The sequence below is a fragment of the Labrus bergylta genome, chromosome 23 (genome assembly GCF_963930695.1).
Source record: "Labrus bergylta chromosome 23, fLabBer1.1, whole genome shotgun sequence".
Taxonomy (NCBI): domain Eukaryota; kingdom Metazoa; phylum Chordata; class Actinopteri; order Labriformes; family Labridae; genus Labrus; species Labrus bergylta.
Window position 1 is genome coordinate 14,155,596 of NC_089217.1, and position 21,444 is coordinate 14,177,039.

General features: G+C 43.8%; 1 protein-coding gene across 2 annotated transcripts in view; it reads right to left on the reverse strand.

Annotated features, from left to right (window-relative positions):
- Positions 1-21,444, reverse strand: part of chst11 (carbohydrate (chondroitin 4) sulfotransferase 11) — a 94,503-nt gene that overhangs the window by 17,513 nt on the left and 55,546 nt on the right. For both annotated transcript variants that reach the window (XM_065951498.1, XM_065951497.1), the window contains exon 2: positions 10,237-10,322. In XM_065951498.1, coding sequence (XP_065807570.1) covers positions 10,237-10,322 — 86 coding nt within the window. The remainder of the gene's footprint in view (positions 1-10,236; positions 10,323-21,444) is intronic.

Here is a 21,444-nt window from a genome sequence, read left to right on the forward strand (position 1 = left end):
ACCTGCAGCTGCAACAGAGGGGTTTTGATAACTTTGACAGCATTTGACAACCGAGGATGAGAACGTGTTAGAAATCCAAAGGATAAGACACAAAAACCTTTGAATAACTTATCTGAACACAAACACGGCTGCTCTGTGAGGACATGTTGCATTGCGAGCAGGGGCTGTTCTGGAAATTCTCCTACAAGTGATCCTGTCATGACATGAAGCCGACTCGCTCACTCTCAGCTCGCCGCTACACTCGCTTGTTTATTGGAGACCGCTCCAGTGAGCACCTCGACGCATTTGAATGACATCACCCCTCTTAAACTGAGAGCATGATTCAGTATCTGTGTGTGAAGTGAAGGGAGACAAACGCCTGCAGAACTCTGCAACCTGCGGGTGGATCGCGCTAGTCGGGGTACTTCAGGCCCTCGGATTGTCCGTCCGTTTCAACTCTTCCCACCGCTCAGCTCAACACAACTATGAACAGATCAGTTCCACACAGACGGACAAAAACAGTGAATAAATCTATGATAAACTTAAAGGCAGGGTTGGTTATTTTCAAAAACTAGCATGATTATGAAAGCAGCATTCCCTCAGTGCTGCGTCTGCACCCACCCCCTCCCCTCTGTGCTCCCTCATAAGCCACGCCCCCTCACTTACATGCACGAACACCGTTGCTCCAGAAGTGGACCTCAGCTTATCTCTTGAATTGTGTAGAAACTACGTCGTCTCACGTCTCATTCAGCAGTAAGTAAACTCACAGTATAAACTCCGTCATCGGTGACGCTTTGAGTGTGGGCTAGAGCACGCAAGAGGTAGAGATGCTCACGCTTGAACCCCTCACTAACAAGTTAACACAGAATAAACGGAGGTCAATTTGCCCTGTTTTTGTCACTTCAGGGTAAATCTGCAGGATTTATGACACCTGTTTATGCCTGCATCAGTCACCTGAGATCAGAGACCTGCATGTTTTCAGGGGAAAGTTAGCCCACCTTTAAACACACCATAAAACCTGTGATGTACCTTTACACCGCCTGTGTGTCAGGTTCAAATTGAGCTGTGACAGGACGAAAGAGAAGAAGAAACGCCTTTTATGCTGCAGCTGCAAACTCCCTAATAACATAGGTTGACTATGTGTATGTATGTGACGTGTGTTTTTGTGCAGCCGAACATCTGAGGACCGTATAATTTGTGTGTTTGCATGCATGTGTGCATGGACTGCTGCTACCAGTGTGTGTGTGTGTGTGTGTGTGTGTGTGTGTGTGTGTGTGTGTGTGTGTGTGTGTGTGTGTGTGTGTGTGTGTAAGTCTGTGTGCGTCAGTGTATCTGAAAGAGAAACGTGTGGGTATAATTATAGCAGCAGAGACAAGATAATGACAAACTGCTCTGACTTTCCCTCAGAGCCATCAAAGTTTCTCTTTTCCCTCTCTTAAGCGTCTCACCCTCTTCCTCTCTCTGCACGCCGTGCTTCAGCCCCGAGGGAGGAGGAAGCAGCCGGAGAAGAAAAAAAAGTGAGAAGGAGGTGAAGGGGGGAAAAAAATATCACACGCCAACTGTGCTCTAAGTTTTTAATCTTTAATCTGAAATGTTCCCAGCTTGGTCCCTTTAAAGGGGAATTCCAAAGTTTCCAGAACCTATTTTTTAATCACGTTTCATGTCTTATAGAATATATGGGAAAATAATTTTGGAAATGCTTCTCTGTAAATTGTTTGAATCTGCAACTTTGAATTGGGCTGTAATGCTTACAGTTTTAAGTGTGAAAACATCCTCAAAGTTTGCTGACGCCAGCCTGACCTTCTTAAAATAATAATAATGATTAGTTATTTCTCATGAGGGTAGAAAAAGTAACACATAGTGCTTTCACACTTGCAGAAATCTCCTGAAAAACTCTGGATATTTACAGGAGGAGCTGCATATGTGAACGCAAACATCCAAATTTTTTGCTCAGACTTCACCCGGAGTTTCTCCTCCAGACCTTTAGTATTTTTTCCGCAGTAAGTCCGAGTTTGCTTATGTGAGAACACAGCAGGATATTATCAGGAGATTTCAGCACGAGCCAATAGGAAGAGAATGACGTCTGCCAGGGATAATCTCCCGCTGTGAGGAGCCGGGTCGGAGATATCTCCGGAGCAGTCCTCCCAAAATTATCTAGATATTTCCCCGGAGTGCATCTGTGAAAACAGCTCTACAAACAAAAGACAAAGCTAAAATAATCAAGTCCAGTTACGATGACCTCTGGCTCTATAAAACGTCCAAGATGGCTAATATACCTAAGCCGTGACTCCAACATGATACTAAACCAAACGGTGACATCACAGTAGCTTCTTCCCCTTCTTATCCAGAGACACCAACTGGGGCTTTATGTGAAAACCAAAGTTTTTGAAGTGAGTGCTTGTTGAGGAACAATGTGCTTTTCGGAGAGGACGATGGGGATGACATGTTTCTGAACCCCGTACGTTCTGTTCAATCTCACAGTGTCACTATTTGAAGATCTGAAAAAAGCAACAAGCTTTTTTTTTTATTATCATCAACCCATTTTCCTTTTTGATCATGAGGAACTTTCAAAATCTAGTTTCTGCATGTCCTTTGTTCCCGACACCACTTTTCTGTCTCTTCTCTCGACAGTTTATGTTCTCTGAGAGTCAAAAAAAATAAATAAATAACGGAGCGTTCATCTCCTCTAAATCCGTCTGTCTCTCTCCTTTCACCTCCTTTCTTCAGCACAGCCTCCAGAGATGGACAGAGACACAAAGAATAAAGCCTCCTCCTCTGAATCCCTTTGTCTTTAAAACCCAGAGTGACTTATCCAGCTTCCCACACACACATACACAAACACACACACACACACACACACACACACACACACACACACACACACACACACACACACACACACACACACACACACACACACACACACGTCCCCACACTGCTCTGATGCTTTTACAGCAGAGAAACACTCAGACAGCCGCTCCGTCGGCTTTGCTGTGGGTGAAAGGTGCGTCGTGTCTTTCAAGTCCGTGCCAGTGTCTGCTGCTGTGTTCCTGCATAATCTGGCCCAGGGTGGCAATTGAAGGGAGGGGTGGGAGGGGGAGGGGGGGAGGCGTGAGAAAACACACACACACACACACACACACACATATACACACACTCACAAAGTGAAGGGCTGGCGGGGGTTAGCAGGATGTCTGCAGCTGGTGCAACAATCCAGACAGGTATTATCAGGTGGCACAGACTCATGCAGACGCTTCTCAACCTTCACTTATGTCAAACTTTTCACAGAGAGATGGATTCGGAGTGAGCAGTGTGTTTACTTTAAGTCATTTTCAAGTAGAACTGTTGGCTCCAAACAGGACGGATGACTCGGCATCTTATGTTGAGTTTTTTCAGGTTCCTTGTCCTTCAACTGTTGCATTTCTTGGATGGAAATAATCTTTACGTGAACAGTGAAGGCAGTACAAAAAACGAAATGTTTACTTAATTCTCACAACATTTCAATCCGACTTTCATCTTCTCCAGGTCAATGCTGGAACGCCAAATCCATATTTTTATATTTTTCGCCGATAGGCTGAAAAGTATTTAACGGAAAGGTGCGCTAAATCAATCAAAGCATCCAGAGGGATTCACATCAAAAGCAAGACATCATCAGATTAGATGATCTTTAAAGGTCACACATTCTGTTAAATCCCCTTCACCATGTTTCTCTAACTCTAATATGTGTCTCTAGTCTGTCTACAAACCCCCAGTGATGAGAAAAGTCCATCCTCTCCGTTTTTTGCCTACTCCACTTTTCAGAAAATGTGTGCACAAACAGGCCGTTTATAGATTTTCCCTTCATGACATCACAAAGGGCAGTAGCCCCTCCCCCAGGTGGGTGACACTCCCACAGCTAGGTGTTTGTTCTGCCCTCTGAGTCTGCCTTCTCACTGTAAACAATAGGACATGGAGCGAGAAAGCCCGAACCACCCAAGCCCTTCCAGAGAGGGGCGTGGTCTGACACAGCTCATTTACATTTAAAGGTACAGACACAGAAACAGCCTGTTCTGAGCAGGGCTGAAATAGAGGGGTTTATAGGCATAATCAAATACAGGATCAGAGTGGATTTAGAACAAGAAACTTCACACACATGTTTTGAGGAGCTCTGAGACTTATTTAAACTGGTTAAAGAGGAGGAGAATATGTGACCTTTAAAAGAAATACCATATCTTTTTACATTGAAGAAGGGCTTTCAAACGGTTAAAATATACAACCCTTACAAACAAATAAAACAAAAAGTTAGAGGACAAAAGAAGAGGGAAACTTTAGTTAAGTATGAAGTGAGAGCGTCTCTTGATTCACACATCACTCTACCTTTCTGTCCTGATGATCAGGACTTCTGTGAGATGACTGAGAGAATGAGATCATGGATGAAGGAGTGCAGAGAGAGGACGACGGATGGCTCCTAAAGGACTCCCCGAGGGGAAGTCGACAGGATGGAGGGACATTTGCGATGGAAGTGATGGCTCTTTGAAGGCAGACTGATTCTCAAGGCTTCATTTCCTTCTGAGAGACGTGCATAAGGACAGACTTTAAAGAGTCAGGTTTTAACCTTGTTACGTGTCTTTTAGGTGTTTTTTTCATGCGCTACAGAACAATGAACGAGCAGAATAAGCAGCTGAAAGCTAAAGTTGAGGTGTATATGGTGTTAAAGCTCCTGTTTGGATCGATTGTTTTAATTGTTTGACTTGGATTGTTTTGTGATTTTGACCTTTAAATGTGCACGTAATGTTTTAAACAAAACAGAATTTCATGCTGCATTCAAGTACAGTTTTGGCCGTAGTAAATGTAAAACACAGAGGTTGTTTCTGCAGTCAGAAACAATCAGTAAAGATGCAAACTGTGAAAAGGAAAGTTTGTCCTTTGAGATCGTCTTTTACCGAATAAGACATGTAGCAAAGAGGATGTGGGTACGAGACACGATCTGTAGGCGGCAAAACTACGGGGGAATATACATTTAGAAAAGAGGGCCGGTTACGTCAACAACTTTTCTGAAAAGTTGTTGACGTAACCGGCCAAGTTATTCGCCTTGAAAGTTTGCAGATTGCTCGGAAAAAAGATGCTGGGCGCTGCACTTTTTCTCCAGTAGGCCACTTCCTGCTGAAAACGCTCTAAAACGGTTTCATTACATTGAAGTCATTGTAAAGACTTTCATCATGTCACACAGTCTGACGACCCGCTCCTTCCAAGTTAAGCACTCACCGTCTTACTGGAGCTTTAAAATTGATTGCTATGAGGGTTTATGATCAGATACTTTGTTGATTATGTTTTGCTTTAGGTTTCTATCGCGCAAATCAAGTCCATCTTTTGTGCAAGTTACTAGGCAACCGAAATAATAGTCGGGAAAGAATTAACTTTTTGGATGCACAATCTGGCCTTTCTTCTGCTGCAGAGGAGGAGGAGAGAAAAAAAGAGGAGGGTAAGAGAGAAGAAGAGGTCGTGTGTTCATGAAATCATGGAGGTCATGACAGGATTTTGGGGAGTTTAGGCTCGTCCAAGAGATGCAGCTTAGTAACAAAACAGCGTGTTTCCTGTTGATATGGTGATGGAAATTAAGGAGATTTCCAAAGGTTTGCTCTCCAGATCCAGGCTCCCAAAATGTGATCTCAGTAGATAAAACTGAATCAAATGAAGCTGCTTCAGATTAAAAGAACAAGTCAAACAAAGATTTTTTTTAACCCAAAAGCACATATGTATTTGGTTATTTAAATTTGATCTCAAGTGGAAACTTCAACATGAATCAAAATCATCCAAAGCTTTTATTTTGGAGGGTTTTCTCAGGATCATCAGATCCTCCAAAACAAAACAACAACAACAACAACAACAACAACACACAGACGCACTCCCATCACAATGACCCTCCATTAGTGCTCATGTTAGCGGTGACTCATTCCCTCCTGTTGCACCATTTTGCACAAATGATCAGTGTGCACGAGCAGCTGCAGCTCTGATCTCTGAATCAGAGTTTAACCGAGAGCTCTGCTTCTGTAATAACGGCGTGTGCATGCCTCTGTGCGCCGGCCTGTGATTACCGAGAGGAAGAACCAACGTTTCCATGAGGAGGAAAGATTATTACTGTCAGGAAACCAGCGCCCTGCTCCGCGCTTGGATCATATCTGATCGGGTGTGTGTGGCCGCATGAAATCGCTCCCTCTGGAGGTTTTTATTACATGTGGCCAATCAACTCATTCTGATTTTATAAATCTGATTAATGCAGCCGGCGTCTGCCCCAAGGACGCAGAGCTCAGTAAATGTAATGTGCAAACACACCGCAGGCTAAAAATACCACGGACCAGGATCTCTGAGAGTTACCTTCAGGGCCACAGCAGCTGGAAGTTAAGCCTTCAATTGAAGACTATGATTTCTTCTCCAGATTTATTCAATCTGAGGTTTATATTCATGAGAAAGCCACAGAACATGTGTTAATGTCATAAAACATGTCTTAAACGGAGAGGGGAGAAGAAGAGTCAGGGTGAGTTTTTAAAAACCCGAAAATCTACAGCAGCTTAGTCAGCATCCTTACAGGCTTCAAAATATGACTCTGTAGGTCAAGATAGCAGTTACACACTTCCTCTTACACTTTCAAATTAAACAGTTTTGGACGGACAGCAATTATTTGGTCAGTATTCTAAAAGCTTAGTGGGAGCAGCTTTGCCTTAGTTTCAATTTTTGTCCATTTTGACGGGGCCTAAGGCATCTTTCAGGCATATATTCCATTTTTTTTTGTAGTTTTGCATTTCTTATCAAACCGACAGTGTTCTCCAAATTGGGTTTCTTAAACGTGTACACGGCACACCTTTAAGCTTGAACTACAAACTGAAAGTTGGAAACTAAAATTGACCGAGTAAAAACGTCCTCGCCGAAGAATGCCAAAAATGTCCTCACTCTGAAGGTGTACAATTCAAACTGCTCCTCACAAGGACAGAGCCACACACACACACACACACACACACACACACACACACACACACACACACACACACACACACACACACACACACACACACACACACACACACACACACACACAGCATCAGTTCTCACCTGACCACTGACCCCGAGCACCCCGCTTCAGTTTACTCTAGCAGCAGAAACAGCCCGCTGTGCACACAGAAATATATCAATGGGGCTTCACATGAGTGAGAACATGTGGAAAAACCCTCCACGGAAAATTAACCCACGGCCGTGTCCACGTGCACCTGAGCTAATCTTAGCCGGCCAGAAAACCACTTAAGGCTCCGCGGTGTGCGTTTTAAAAGGTGTGGGGTGATAAATGGAGGAAAGGAGGACGAAAGAAAGGGAGTGCGTGGAGGAGACGAGGCGGAGCAGAAGGATTAAAAGACAGCTGGAGGTGTGAGGAGGAAGGAGACATGGTGAGGGTTTAGCTGCCGAGGAGAGAGGACAGGCAGACAGGTGGTGATAGAGAGCGAGGAGGACAGTGACGGGAGAACAGAAGAGGAGCAGAAACGATCCAATCCGTCACCGTGATAGCATCGCCTCCAGCTGTGTCCCGCTGTCTCTGCTCCATTCAGCACACGACTGATAGACCAGAGACAACACACAAAACCTGGAGAAAGCTTCTGCAAAAACCATTAAACAAGCCTCCCTCCACAACAACCAAAGAAGAAGAAGGTTCTGCATGATATAGCCCACAAACTAAGCACTGTTTATGCTTGCCAAGCCTTGTTTTGGAGCATGAAGTTGGCTGCTGAATTGATTTGCTACCTTCAAGGCTCCCGTTGGTTTCACTTCACTTGCTTAAGATTGGTAATCCATCACAGTGAATATTAAGTTGCTCTGCTTTCTTTTCTTTTTTTTTCCCAGAACAACATTATCATTGCAAGCAGGAGGTGTTGCAAAAAAACCCTCTCTGCAACGATGCGTTCAAGGACACTCGGAAGTCTACGCCAAAGAGGATCATTTTTCAAACAGTTTATTAAAATGTTGGCTCGCTCGCAGCAGGAACGCATAAAGTTGGAGCGTTTAGTCGCTCTTGCTGGTTGTAATGAAGTTGTAAAACTTTGGAATAAGAAAAAGGGGACAACAACACTGGAGAGTTAAGGAGCTCGGAAAGAGCACTGCTGTGAAGATAATAATGTCTGTGTCTCTCCTAATGTGTGGGTTGAACTCCTGAAAGACTCAGGAAGTTTTGAGGATGAGCTGCAAGTCTGAATGCAAACAGCTGAATTGTTCACTCTGACTTTCTCCGGCCAGCCTCCTGGTATTTTTTCTGCAGAAAATCCAAGTGAGCTGATGTGAGAACACAGGTGACGTTTATTCCCTGCGATCGCTGCACGACCATAGACCGTCTGCACGCGGCCGCTACGATCTCCGTGCACCAAATTAACCTGCTGCATTATGTTTCCTGTTCTCCAGTATGTTCTTCTTCGCTCTTTAGTTCAGATTGGGATTCAGTCAAACTACTCATAGCGTTAATATAAAGTCATATATTCTCATTTTTGCACCCTTGTAGAACCGGGCCTGGCCGGCTTAATGTCCACACTCTGAAATCTGTTCGATCGCTCTAAATCTGTCCGATTACTCGCGCTTGATTTGGACCTCTGAATTCTAAAGTGTCAGTGACGGCTTCAGTCATCACTTTGATAACCATTTTAATCAGAGCTATGACGACTTAAGTTTGAATAAAACAATGAATAACAACAACTAGAAAAACTTCAAAACAAGCCAAAAACAAATCCACACGATCGGGTCTTCAAGGCTTGCACCGCCTGAGTAAGCACTCTCCTTTCTCCAACATTTGCTCTTTGTCTTCCAAATCTAATTTCCGTACAATATCGCTTATGAATGCAATACTCTTTGGCAGCCACTTGCACTGATTTTGGCTGCCAAAAAGCCTCTTTTTAGCCCTAAAATTAACGGCTGCCTGCAAGCTTTGGGAATCATCCTGAAATGCATCATGTGCTTTGGAAAGTGGTCAGCAGCGATGAGCGTTAAAAAAAAATAAAGGCTTGTAGTAAATTGAGCAAAACCACAGATAGAATTTATAAAGATTAAAACATCAATGAAATCATTCTGGTAAAAGAGGATTGGACACATTTTCCTTCACATTTGGGGTTATATTATTGGAGCCTTTTCCTTTCTAATCTTGGCTTGCTCAGATTTAATAATAACCGCGAACATTAGCTGTCCTGCATCTTCATCACGTCTCCGTCTCCTTTCTACCTCTTCACTGCCCACGCTGTAAACGGCCGGCATGAAACAGCGGACCCATTAAAACTGCAGCCTTTAATATGGTTTAATTTCATGCTGGCAATCATGTACTTATGGCAGGTGTCAAGTTCTCATCCCCTGAAACTCTTTGTGTGGTGAAAACAATAGATTCTTCACAGGCTGGAACAGACACCGACAGGGAAATAATAGTGCTGCTATTCATAGAGACAAGCGAGGAAGACAACCTGCTCAGAGCAAACATTAGTTTTCTTTCCTCTCTGTCCTTGAGCAAGGGGAGATGTTAGTCCTCGGTCCTTATTTCTGTGCCTTGTTGTCTGATCTGATTCCTGAAACACTTGAAGATGGCTCCGTCACCTTCAGACTGTAAAGTTCCCAGACAACCTGAAGGAAGATGGACGGCCATTAAGCTAATTCTGTCTGGAAGTTTAAAGAGGGCAGCTGAGTTGGTCCTGTCACCTCGGGCTTGACATACTGGTTTTGACGCGCGTCAAAGTAAGCAGAGACCGAGCAACAATACACGTTGAAGAGCCATACAAGCTGAAGAGGCTTAAAAACAGGTTTCAAGAAAACACAGCTGAATCGAAGCCAGCTGGAGTCACTGCCATGGTTGGATTTTGTTGGGTCAGGTTTTGCAAAGAAGAGAAGCAAACAAAGATGAGTGTTTAAGACAGGGTTGGTAATTTCCTCCAGATCCACTTTTTAAGATTCTGGTTGAAATTGTCCTGATAGAAATTAATAACTTATGTGCTCTGAAAAAAAGGAATAAAGAAAATCTGTCATCTGTCTCCCTGCTCGTTCTCTACCCCTGCACTAGCTCACACTCTGGACCAACGGCACTTGTGCATGTAAGTGAGGGGGCGTTGCTTTAGAGGGAGCACAGAGGAGAGGGGGGGGGGGGGGGTGGGTGCAGACGGAGCACTGAGGGAATGCTACTTTCAAAATCATGCTAGTTTTTCAAAATGACCAACCCTGCCTTTAAGAGCCGGAGACAGAACGTTTCATAGAGAGCAGTTGGCTTCCTACCTGTGTGGGGTTGTAGAGCTCCTGCAGGGCGTTGCGGGATCCTTTCCTGCAGCAGCCGTCCACCATGAAGGGGTTCCTCCGCATGACTGCAAAACACAGAAGAGAAAGCACTTAGCGCTGAGGGTCTCAAGAGTGATCAAATTAAAAGAGATGAGATATTGCTCAGGAACACCCTCTCTCAAACTGTAAGAATACTTTTATCCTATTTTGATTTGAGAAAAACTTGAACTCACTGTCTTTTATTCTGCAGCTTTTTGCAAAAAGAGTTTCCAGTAAAACTTAAAATCTTCATTGTTTAACACTGGAGCTCCCTTTCATTTTCAGCGTTGAATTAACACCTTAGTCCTGCCGCCTTGTGTGTGCAAATCTTACTTCAGAATCATCTGAGTTCAATCCTGCTGGTTACCGAGTGTTATGAACCCAACGTTAAGAGATGTCATGGTGATTTTTTTCTTTCAGTTCTCAGGTTGGTCAGGAAGTTGGAAAAACTTGAATATTTAATAGCTTTGTCCAGTTCATGCTTTGTCAGGTCTGTTTGCAAAGCGACACATGCACACAACCTTTAAAAAAGCTTGTTTATTTAACAGAGTTCAGTGCCCATTTCTGATGCAATCTGAGGAAAATTTCACAGCTGGTAAACTTGTTTTGTACGCAGCACCAGTTGAATTTGAATGTAAATACATTTGCATCTTTGTATTGGTTTAAACCTGCAGCATGTCAAAACGCTTTACTTCTCCCTGAACGAACAACTGCAATTAAACAGCAGCTATCATGGCTTCTACTTGTATTCACAGGATAATGCCTCACTGAGTTATTCTCTTTTTCCCAAGATGCTCTCGTATGAATGGCTTCATAGACGCCATAAATTGTAAACTTTTGTAAGAGTGAGACGAGATGATCAGATGGAGGATCTGGGAATCACACCGGGTTTGATGGAGGAAGTCAGCATGGCTGCCAATTTATCCATTTGATCATCTGCAGAACGGCAACATAAAAAAAGCACTGTGACTTTAAGAGGATTTTTACTGACAGAGTCTTTATAAAAGAATCATCTTTAAGACTCTTTGTTTTTGAATAACATCCCTGTGATCCAGAAAAGCGTTTCTTAGTATTGCATTAAAAAAGGAGAAGTTTTAAGCCTTATAAAATATATATATATATTTTTTTTTTAGGTCTCAAGAAATGAACTTGTTATCCTCGAGAAAACAATTGAATTGTACTCGTTATCGAGGGAAATTGGAGTAAAATGTATGTGTGCAATAGGTGTGACAGACTGTAAATATGAATGTTTGAAGCCTGAGTGACGTCAGCCGTCTGTTCCTGCAGGGGGCGCTAGAGGTTCATCAGCAGCAGCCGCCATGCTGGAAATCATGTCTCAGCCTAACTTTCAGTCAACTTAACTTCAGGCTGAGAGCTGGAGCTGAGGCGGGTTTTAGGCCTGATGACGAACCGTTACACTGCACCCACCTGTCAATCAGGTCAGCTATGGATAACATGTAGCTTCATATAATCAAAATGGATGGGTGATAAAAAAAAAAACAATCACCCCCCTTTACAGTGTTTGTCAATGACAACAATAACTTATCAGACCTATTTTGTTTTCTTGAACCGGGCTGTAAGTATGTTAAAGTCTGCAGTAAAAAGAGGTTTTTTTGAATGGGTGTGTATGTGACTTCCGGTGCTTCTGCAGCCAGCCTCTAGTGGACACTCGAGGAACTGCAGGATTTTTCACTTTCGCATTCAGCTTCATATTTCAACAGCCGAGGTTGCAGCTTGGTGCGTGTCCTCTCAGGGCTTCCATAACAGAGGACAAGTTAAAAGCTGAGGTTTTTTTTAAAGCGTGTGTCTTATTATGACTAAATGTTCCTCCACTGTGCACGCTGATTTTTATTGCCTTTTCCCTTTACAACAAAAAGGTCTGCATGCTTAAGAGCTTAAGAAACTTTAGCCGTCTGTTATTAACATTAGAGGGGGAGAAGTTGATGAATGAGAAGAGGCTCTCCTCCTCTGTGCTGTGTTCCTAACAGAGTCCAATCTAACAGCTCTTTAGTTTGGCTGCGGACTCCTGGGACCCGTCCTGGAGGACACCACTTTGGGGAAGTACGGCTGTAAACGACAGACTGCTGCGAGGAAGAGGCAAAGAGTTACAGGGATAAATAATGAGAGCAGTGACTCGAAGCCAAGGGCGAAGTCACAGTTCAACGTTTGTTTGGCTGAATCGCAGCTCTTTACACAACTCCATACAGAGCGGCGGCTGCTGGCAGCGGCTCACATTCCGCCCCCCGCCAGCCGGGCCGGCCGACACACACACACACAACACACACACACACACACACACACACACACACACACACACACACACACACACACACACACACACACACACACACACACACACACACACACACACACACACTCTCTCTCCAATTACGGTGCCGTGGAAAAAACGCTCAAGGACGGCGCGGGATCGACAGCAAAGGAAAATGAAGCACTAACGAGAAAGCCGAGGATATAATGTCAGTTTCTTCCACACGTCATCTGCCTCATGTTCATGGATGAACATGTGCTGCAGCCATCAGGAGACGTGATGATGAGAATAACAAGCGGTGCACACATACTCCGGTTACATTTCGGTACAGTACGTCTCTATCAGTGCATCTTACCAGTGAGAGCGGCATGCTTTCCTTTCACATCACGATCACTCAGAATAACGCAATATGTCAACACATTCAAGCTCGTCAGTTTGCTGCATCACCTTGGTCTTTAAATTAGAAACTCTTCAGCTGCTCATTAATCAACATCGTGATTATGAGATGAAGACAAAATAATTAACATACAGCCGGTTTTAGTCTATAAATGTTGTGGCAGCTTCTCAGACATCAGGATCTTTTAGTCTCCTGTTTTTTAATGGATGAAAGTTCAGTATTTTTGGAGCTTTTGACTGTCGGTTTGATAAAACATGTTATTTGAAATGTGTCACTTTAGATTCTTGAACTTCTTGAATGTTTGCAAAGTTACATAAAAGGTCATGTTAAAAGTAGAAACATTTTCACTTTTTAGGAGAGCTCGCATTCAAACCTGCAGCTGTCGTAGGTAGACGTTAGTGTTGTAGTCAAGACCACTCTAACCGAGACCAAGACATACCTGAAACCAGAGTGCTCCGAGACCGAGACAAGACCAAGACATTTAGGGATCGAGATCAAGTCCAGACCAAGACCATAAATATCTCTGAGAAAATCAAAATGATTAACACTCTATTTATTGGGCTAGAAGTGTTACGGTAACAGAACTATCTAGCCGGTCCATGAGGGCGATAAGTCGATATTATACCAGCTGTTTCTGCTTCAGAAGTAAAGACGACCTACTGATGTGACTCATAAAACCGACATGAAACCGATGTTTGGATCTGCAGGCTGCAGTCACTCTCCAAATTCTGGCTGCTTAACGTACTCTAACTAAGTTCCATGCATTTGAGTCCCTTTTTCCAAATGCCAGTGCTCATGTTTGTGAGTGACATTTAGAATGAGGTGATCTTATGACACAACGGGATGTAGAGCATGAATCATAAAGTGGAACCCGGGGGGGGGGGGGGGGGGGGGGGGGTCAGGGTGTCCCTGATCTGTGCCGACAAAATGTCACTGAAAGAGACACAAAAAGGACAAACGAGCAGAACAAGAAGAAGACTGCTTCATCTTCTGTTCCCCGACATGTCTGCACCCAGGGGTCAATTATCTCATCATCTGTCAATGACACCGGGTCACAGGCTGTCTGTGCACATTAGCCCGGGTGGACGTAGCTTTGTATAAATGTTTACTCGTATTTACGACGTGCATTGTGAGGATGCAAATGTGCACATCTGCTGTGTGAAGCTGATAATGTCAGATTCTACATTTGCTCATCTTCACACCTGCTCGAGCGCTCAACTGTAAATTTAGAAATCTGTCGACTACAAACATGTAAGTCTGTCTCTGTTCCCAAGCCAGTGTACACTCAGTAGCAGCACAATGACGATATCGTCTGCAACTGTCTCTAGTTTCCCCTTTCATATCTTTTTTTTTTGGTGTACTTGGCTGCTGCTGCAAAGGCCAAAATTTCCCCGTCAAAAATCAATAAGGGTTCTTCTGCTCTCCCTCTCTCCCCGCTCGCATGTCAAAGGAACTTCAAAGCAAAGGTCTAGTAGGCTGTAGATTATTATTTTTTTAAATTCCTGGTTAAAAATTGAAGAATGGCGCACAGATTTATCCACAATCCCTGGATGTGAACCCTAATCCCTCTATTGGCCCAGACTAGATCCATTGACGAAGCCCCTGGGAGCGAGCTGAGCGCTTGTTAGCGTAACGAGCCCCAACAGACAGGCGTGACCTTCAAACACCGAGGGGAGGATGGAGAGAGGAGAGAGGAGAGACACACACACACTCCTGTACATGCACGATTAATCATGCACACACACACAAAAAAAAATAATAGCGTGTGATTGATAACCTTGTTGCTAAAGCCGGTCTTTAATAATGCAGTCAAACACTCTCTCCTGCTGCCCATGTGCAAACAAACAATTACTGCTTTCTTTGAGCTTTCTGTGAAATAATGCAATCATGGGATATTTGCTTTTTAGGCTCGCTTACACTGAAAGCACAAACACACACGCACCTCCGCGCCCAGCAGCAGCAGCAGGCTGAATCAGCAGCGCGGGTGTGATCACTGATTGCTGTGGACACAAGCTGGAGGTGGAGCTGCAGGTAATGAGGATTCAGCCTCACTGTGTGTGTGTATGTGTGTGTGTGTGTGTGTTTGTCTGTGTGTGTGTGTGTGTGTTACTGATGGGTCACAGAGCTGTGCAGATATTTATCTGTTAGCCCCAGCGAGCCGGCTGCTAACGACAGCAGGAGACAAAATGAATCCGGCTGAAGAAGCAGGTCTGTGCAGGGTGTGAAAAGCAGCGGGTTCAATGCTTCCTGTCAGCTGTACTCCTTAATAAGAGACAGTAAAGTGACATTCGGTGCAGTGAAATAGGGATGCTTTCTCCGTAGACTAAACCTGTTGTAGGCGGATGCAAATCAAGTCAGCTGCAAAAACTCTGTAATGCATGAAAATGATTTATTTTACACCACTTTGCTCCAGCTCCTGCCAAAAAAAATGCCTTTAACAACTTGTAAAACACAATTTCTGCTGAAAAAAGGGGACTGCCAAACAACATAATAACTATCAAGACCTTGACAAAATCCAGCCTGATTTATGTACAATTTAAGACACCTGCATAGCCATAATAAAGATGTTCTTTCTCTGCTGGATCAGCTGCTCAAACATTCAATATCAACACTGGATAAAAACCCTGGAAAGCCAAATCCACAGCCCTCCACCTGCCCTATGAAGAGTTAGTCCAGTTCAGAACGAGAACGAGTTAAAATGAAACCCGACATTTTGTAATATAAATTTGTTCCAAACTGATGAATGCAGCAGGAGACAACATCTCTGAAGTTCTGTGACGCAAAATATCTATTTTTGTAAATGGGGTTTGGTGGCTTCAAAGGGAACGATGTAGCTAAAGAAGTTTTGTGTTTAAAATGATCTTACCTGACTTCTGTCACTTCAAAGATTATATATTTTCTTTCCCGTTGTCAGACTTTCTTATTCACTCACAATGAATAATGGGAGAATTACCAAATACCTTTCATGGATCTCAGACTTTCTGAATCCTTTCAGGCTGTATTCATTATATTAACTGTGGAAATTCGATTCAAAACTCACTGAAAATACAATTTGTCTTGCAGCCCACATCCCAAAAACCAGCTTTTTCATCAGCTGCCAGTGAATTTCCAGATTCAGCCGTCCTGATTATTTCAATGAGGAGCGACTGATTTCTTCATCCGTCTCTATTTCAAAGTGAAACCGATGTTTGTGTAGGTTTATGCTGATGAGACGAGAGAAAAGCACATATTTCTAAATCCATCCGTCCTCATATGGTGCTCAACTTCCCACACACACACACACACACACACACACACACACACACACACACACACACACACACACACACACAAACACACACACACTCAGTGACATACAAGTAATTTAAATCCGTCCATACTGGCCTTATCTCTGCGCTCTGATGCCTCCAGGTATAAACCAAACACACTGACATGGGTCTGACTGTTTAATCTGTCAGTAATCCTGTCTGTGGTCTGCCTGACTGTTCATCCTACACACACACACACACACACACACACACACACACACACACACACACACACACACACACTGGGACCAGTACGACGACAGAGCTGAAACCCCGCTCACAGCCGGTGTATGACGCTTGCACGCCCACCAAATCGTCGGGAACACATAAGGTCACCCAGTGTCCTGCCAACGCCAACACCTGTCTCATTTGGTTGGTGGTGGGAAGTGAGCCGTAACCATGGTAACCACTCCCCTTCACCATCCTGCTGCACCTGCACCGTCTGGCTGAATTCCTCAGGACCGGATTCAGGTAAGGTCATGGGAGAGCAAAACCTTTTTTTAATTTCCTCAGTGCTGACAGGTATCGACTGTGCAGCATACACACACAAACACACACACACACACACACACACACACACACACACACACACACATTCTTTTCAAGTATTAAAGTAAGTACGCGCCAAAGCAGTGGACCCATAGATAACCACCTGCAAAAAAAACAAAATGTCAACGACACTGTAAGCAGAAAATGCAAAAAAAAAAAAATGCAAGTAGGGAAAATTTACCGGAGTATAAAAAAATCTCAAATCTGAGCAAGAAGAAGAAAACTAAGCTACTACAGCTAAGTTCCATTTGAAAGTGTTAAGTCTTTCTGAGTTGATGAAGGTACTCTAAAGAAGGTTTGGGAGCAGGGTCAAGCCTTTCGCTCTTCTGAATTAAACCACCTGTGCATACCTTTGTAAGTGAACCGAACCCTCTGCACCAGTTTGCTGCAGTTCTCCCAACACTCCCCTCAAAGCCCGCCCTCGTTCTCTTTCAATCTAGAAATCGCTGGGTTAGCTGAAATAGGAGGTTCATCAATACATGCCAAAACCCTGATTCTGGTCCCTTGGCTTTCAGACTGCTCGAGCCACATCACAACCCAAACCCGCCACGCTCATCCGCTTACAAATGAGCCCCTTTATCCCAATGATGAAGACCCCAATCCTTCATGCACCCTCTGGAGATTCTTAATAAAAAAAAAAATGATACAACAGAAAGTTGTGAATCTCAACTCCTGGAGTCCCCTTCTGCTCCAGCAACGTCACAACCCTCTTTGTACTTAGTTTTGATGACTACCAATCAGCCTTTTTAAATATACAAACTTTCCTGAAAGGTTGTGATTTCCAGGAGAGTTACTGAGACATAACTTCACGTCACCGGTTTGTACCCTACACTTTAGAGAAGCTGTACGTGCAGCTCAAACATCCACACACACATCCAGAGCTTTTATCAGGCTTAGCAGGGATTCTGCCTCGCTGACAGCCTGAACCTCTCTTCTTCCTCCTCCCTGTCACCACCACGCTGCCGCTGAGAAAAAGCACCGAAACGCTCCGATTTCAAGTTTATTATTCCTCTCAAAGCAAGAGAAGAGAAGCTGGGAAGCTTCCAGCTCAGAGCAACAATCAGACCTCTCTATCATCCACTAAACCTGAGCGACCACTCACAGAGCTCCCCACGGTGAAACTCCCACGATGCTCCTGAACCTCGGCCTCTCTCAATGAAGCAGCTTTGCGCCAGAGAAGGTCGGAAAGTTCACAATCAACTTAAAACGTCTGATAAAACGTCTTCGCTTGGCTTTAAAAGCAAAGGACACAAAACAGTGACATCCAAACGAGAGCAAGCAGCCAAAGTTTCCTGTGCCAAGCGACGAGAGAGAGAGAGAGCAGGAGAGTGATGTTTTAAATCGTGACAGTGATGAACAACAGAGAGCTCAGAATCAAGAGTGTGTTATCCTGTTCTGCATCAATCTCCTCTTGTCACTGACTTCAGATTGTGTGTCCTTTTTTTTACAATAGAGAAGGACGTATTCATCAAAGAGAAACTCCTGCGACCTGCATTCATGAAGACCTGACAGTTACGCTAAAGAGTCAACTTCAGCAGTGAAAAGGTTTTTCATGGAAGTGAAGAAATAACCTTCAAACTCACAAACTGTTGGTGCTTTCAGCCTGGGTCTTACTCAAAGGTAAGGAGGTAACAGGTGGACTCAAAATAACTGCTAATATTTTAGATAGCTATATATGTCCATCCGTCCATCCACTATCTTTACCGGGGGGCTGTAGCTGATCCCAGCTGTCATTGGGCAAGAGGCGGGGATACACCCTGGACTGGTCACCAGCCAATCACAGGGCTGACATACAGAGACAGAAACCACTCACATGTCTTTGGACTGTGGGAGGAAATGCTAAATGCTTACTTGAGCCGTTATCTCAGAGGGGGCAAAAAATAAAAAATAAAAAAATAAATACAAGTAAGGGTTAAAGTATTTGTTTCTTTCTGTCTCTGCAAGATGAGGTATGATGTGCTGGAGAAAGAGTTTTGAGGATTTTGAGACAAATACCATGATATACCTCGAGAGAAGAAACACATCAAAAAAAAATCTACCTTCAATACAGTGCAGCTCGATGTACCAGATGCTGAAGTTAAAACTATAGGACCCCACGGCAAAAAAGAGTGATACCCATAATTCTCTTGCAAGCAAAACTGGTCTCCTTTTACTGCACCAAGAAAGAAGAACTACTGTCATCCCACTGTAAGTGTAGAATGTTATTTTTAGCATCTTGACAAATGCATGTTTTGACCTTACTGGACATAAGAAGTAAAACACAGGTCATACACAGCCAATAAACAGCCTTCAGGTTAGTAAATAATGATTAAGCTAACGACCTAATGTTTGTTTTGGTTGATGATTCATTTTAGTAGTCAAGCATTAAAGGTACCGAACGCTGAACTCAGTAAATAATAACACTGCATAATATATTCTCTCAGCATCTGATTACACTCAAGGCCCTCTGTACACAGCAGGCCCCGCTCCTGCACATGCTCAGTACGGGCCGGCAATCACGCACAACATCTGCCGCCATCTCTCAGCGAAGGATTATGGGCCGTTGGAGGAGGATTAATTCGTCGCTAATCTTAACTTCACAGTGAGGAGAGTGTGTGGGGTTCCACTTCACACTGGGTCGCCTGCACATCAGCCAACACACACACACACACACTGACACACACTTGCAGGGCTGATTGGGTCTACACACTGACTTTCAGAACACCACGTTTGAGTGTGTGATTGAGTGTGTGTGTGTGTGTGTGTCGGGTTGTTATCGTCCCACACAGCGCTGGAGTGCTGCGGCCTAATTGGGATTTAAATGAACAATGCAAGCGGAGCAGAGAAGCAGAGATACAGGTGATTAGCTATGTTGGCACAACTTAATACAAAGCTCAGTAAGAAGTTAGGGAGTGATTTTGTGAGTGTGTGTGTGTGTGTGTGTGTATAAAACCAATCACGTCTCCAGTGATGATTGGCTGCTTGAGTCGCTTCCTGGTTGGAGTGCTCAGTCTAATCCCCTTAATGATGATTACCAACATGACGATAATACACAAGCAATTACAGCGTCGACGGTCTCAGACACACCTCGGGCTCAGAGTCGCGAGGAGAACAGATAAAAGTCTTCACTTCATTTTTTCCTCTGCTCACCTTTATCGTCAGTCTGTATCGCTTTAATCCTACAGGGTTTGTCTGACAGATACTGTGTGTGCAGCGGGCAAGAAGTGTCAATCAGCAAAACTGCAGATTGAGAAAAAGTTTTTTTTTTTTTTCTCAAAGAAAGATAATTTTTATTTTGGTTTAGGGGGAGGTTAGCTGATCTGTATATTCAACAGGAGCATATATCTAATCCTGCAACCGATTAGGATACAGACAACCTTTGTGACATCAGACTTATCAGTCAACATGTTTTTCTCTTCACATAAATATCAGTGTTAAACCCTAGATCGGCCGGCAGAGTCTTTAAGATCTTTGAAAATTATATAACCACATGTCTCTGTATCAGTCCTCTTTTAACAGATCTGTGATCTTTGTGTTACATAGAAGGTATATTCTAAGGAGTAAGTTCAACAACATTAAAGCTCCCTGTATCCTTTCTGTAAACATGACAGATGCATTAACTTGTACACCATTGGATGCTTACAGAAAAAGGTCAGTTCAGGTCCAGAGTGGCGGGTATTTGTGATGCTTCTTGGTCTGAGAGTTTGTGTGATGATATAGGGGGAGAAGCATGAGACAACATGAAATCCGTCGATACAAAGATAGCATCTGACAGCCTCTAGAACATCTACATCACAAGAACAGCCAGCCGGGCTTTTCAGGCCTCCTTTAACACATCAGAGGGCGTCAGTGAGCACAGCGGAGCAGAGCGGCAGACGCTGCAGGTCAGGAGGAGGAGGAGGAGGAGGAGGAGAGGTGGAGCTCACACCCCTTCACCGAGCAGGCAGCGAGAGCTTCACCTAGACAGCCTCTGCATCGCTCTGCAACAAGCTTTCATTCATTTAACATGAGGGATTCCATTACTGATGCATTAGTGCTGTGCAGACGCACTGCGGTATCATGCACTGGATGTGTTTTTACAGTTTGGATGTAGAGATAATGCACATCAAATCAAAACCTGACGAATGTGTTTTTTAATTCATCCTGTGCAAGATGTAAATAAAGATTATGGAAACAAGAGCTTTTCATGCATTTTTGCAACAGAGAGGAGAGGCTTCAGACTCTCAGGTTCTCATGTTGCATGTTCTTGATGTCATTTGTAGTTTTTCATACATGCACAAAACTGCACAAAACAATTCCCCATGTTTTTGGAGTGAGCTTCCCAATCTATCCTGCCAGCCCACTAGTCAACTTGTGGCATGAAGTCGGTATGAACCAATGTGTGAACACAGCAGGAAATTCATCACATGAGGCGGAGGTGGTGGAGTTTATAACATGCGACAGATAATACAAAATAACAAAGCCGCCTCTTCTGCTCACAAGTGTTTGCTTTCCGACTCTTAAATGCACTGTGTTTCAAGGATTCTGCCACCAGGGGGCTCTCAATCTAAAGAGTAACAAAAGGTGAAGTCAAGACTGGTGGGGAATCATGGGAGTTAGCTCTGCTACTCCCCAGCGTCTAATTAAAATAAACTCCGAGTTGAACATAGTTTGGACGACCGGGTGAA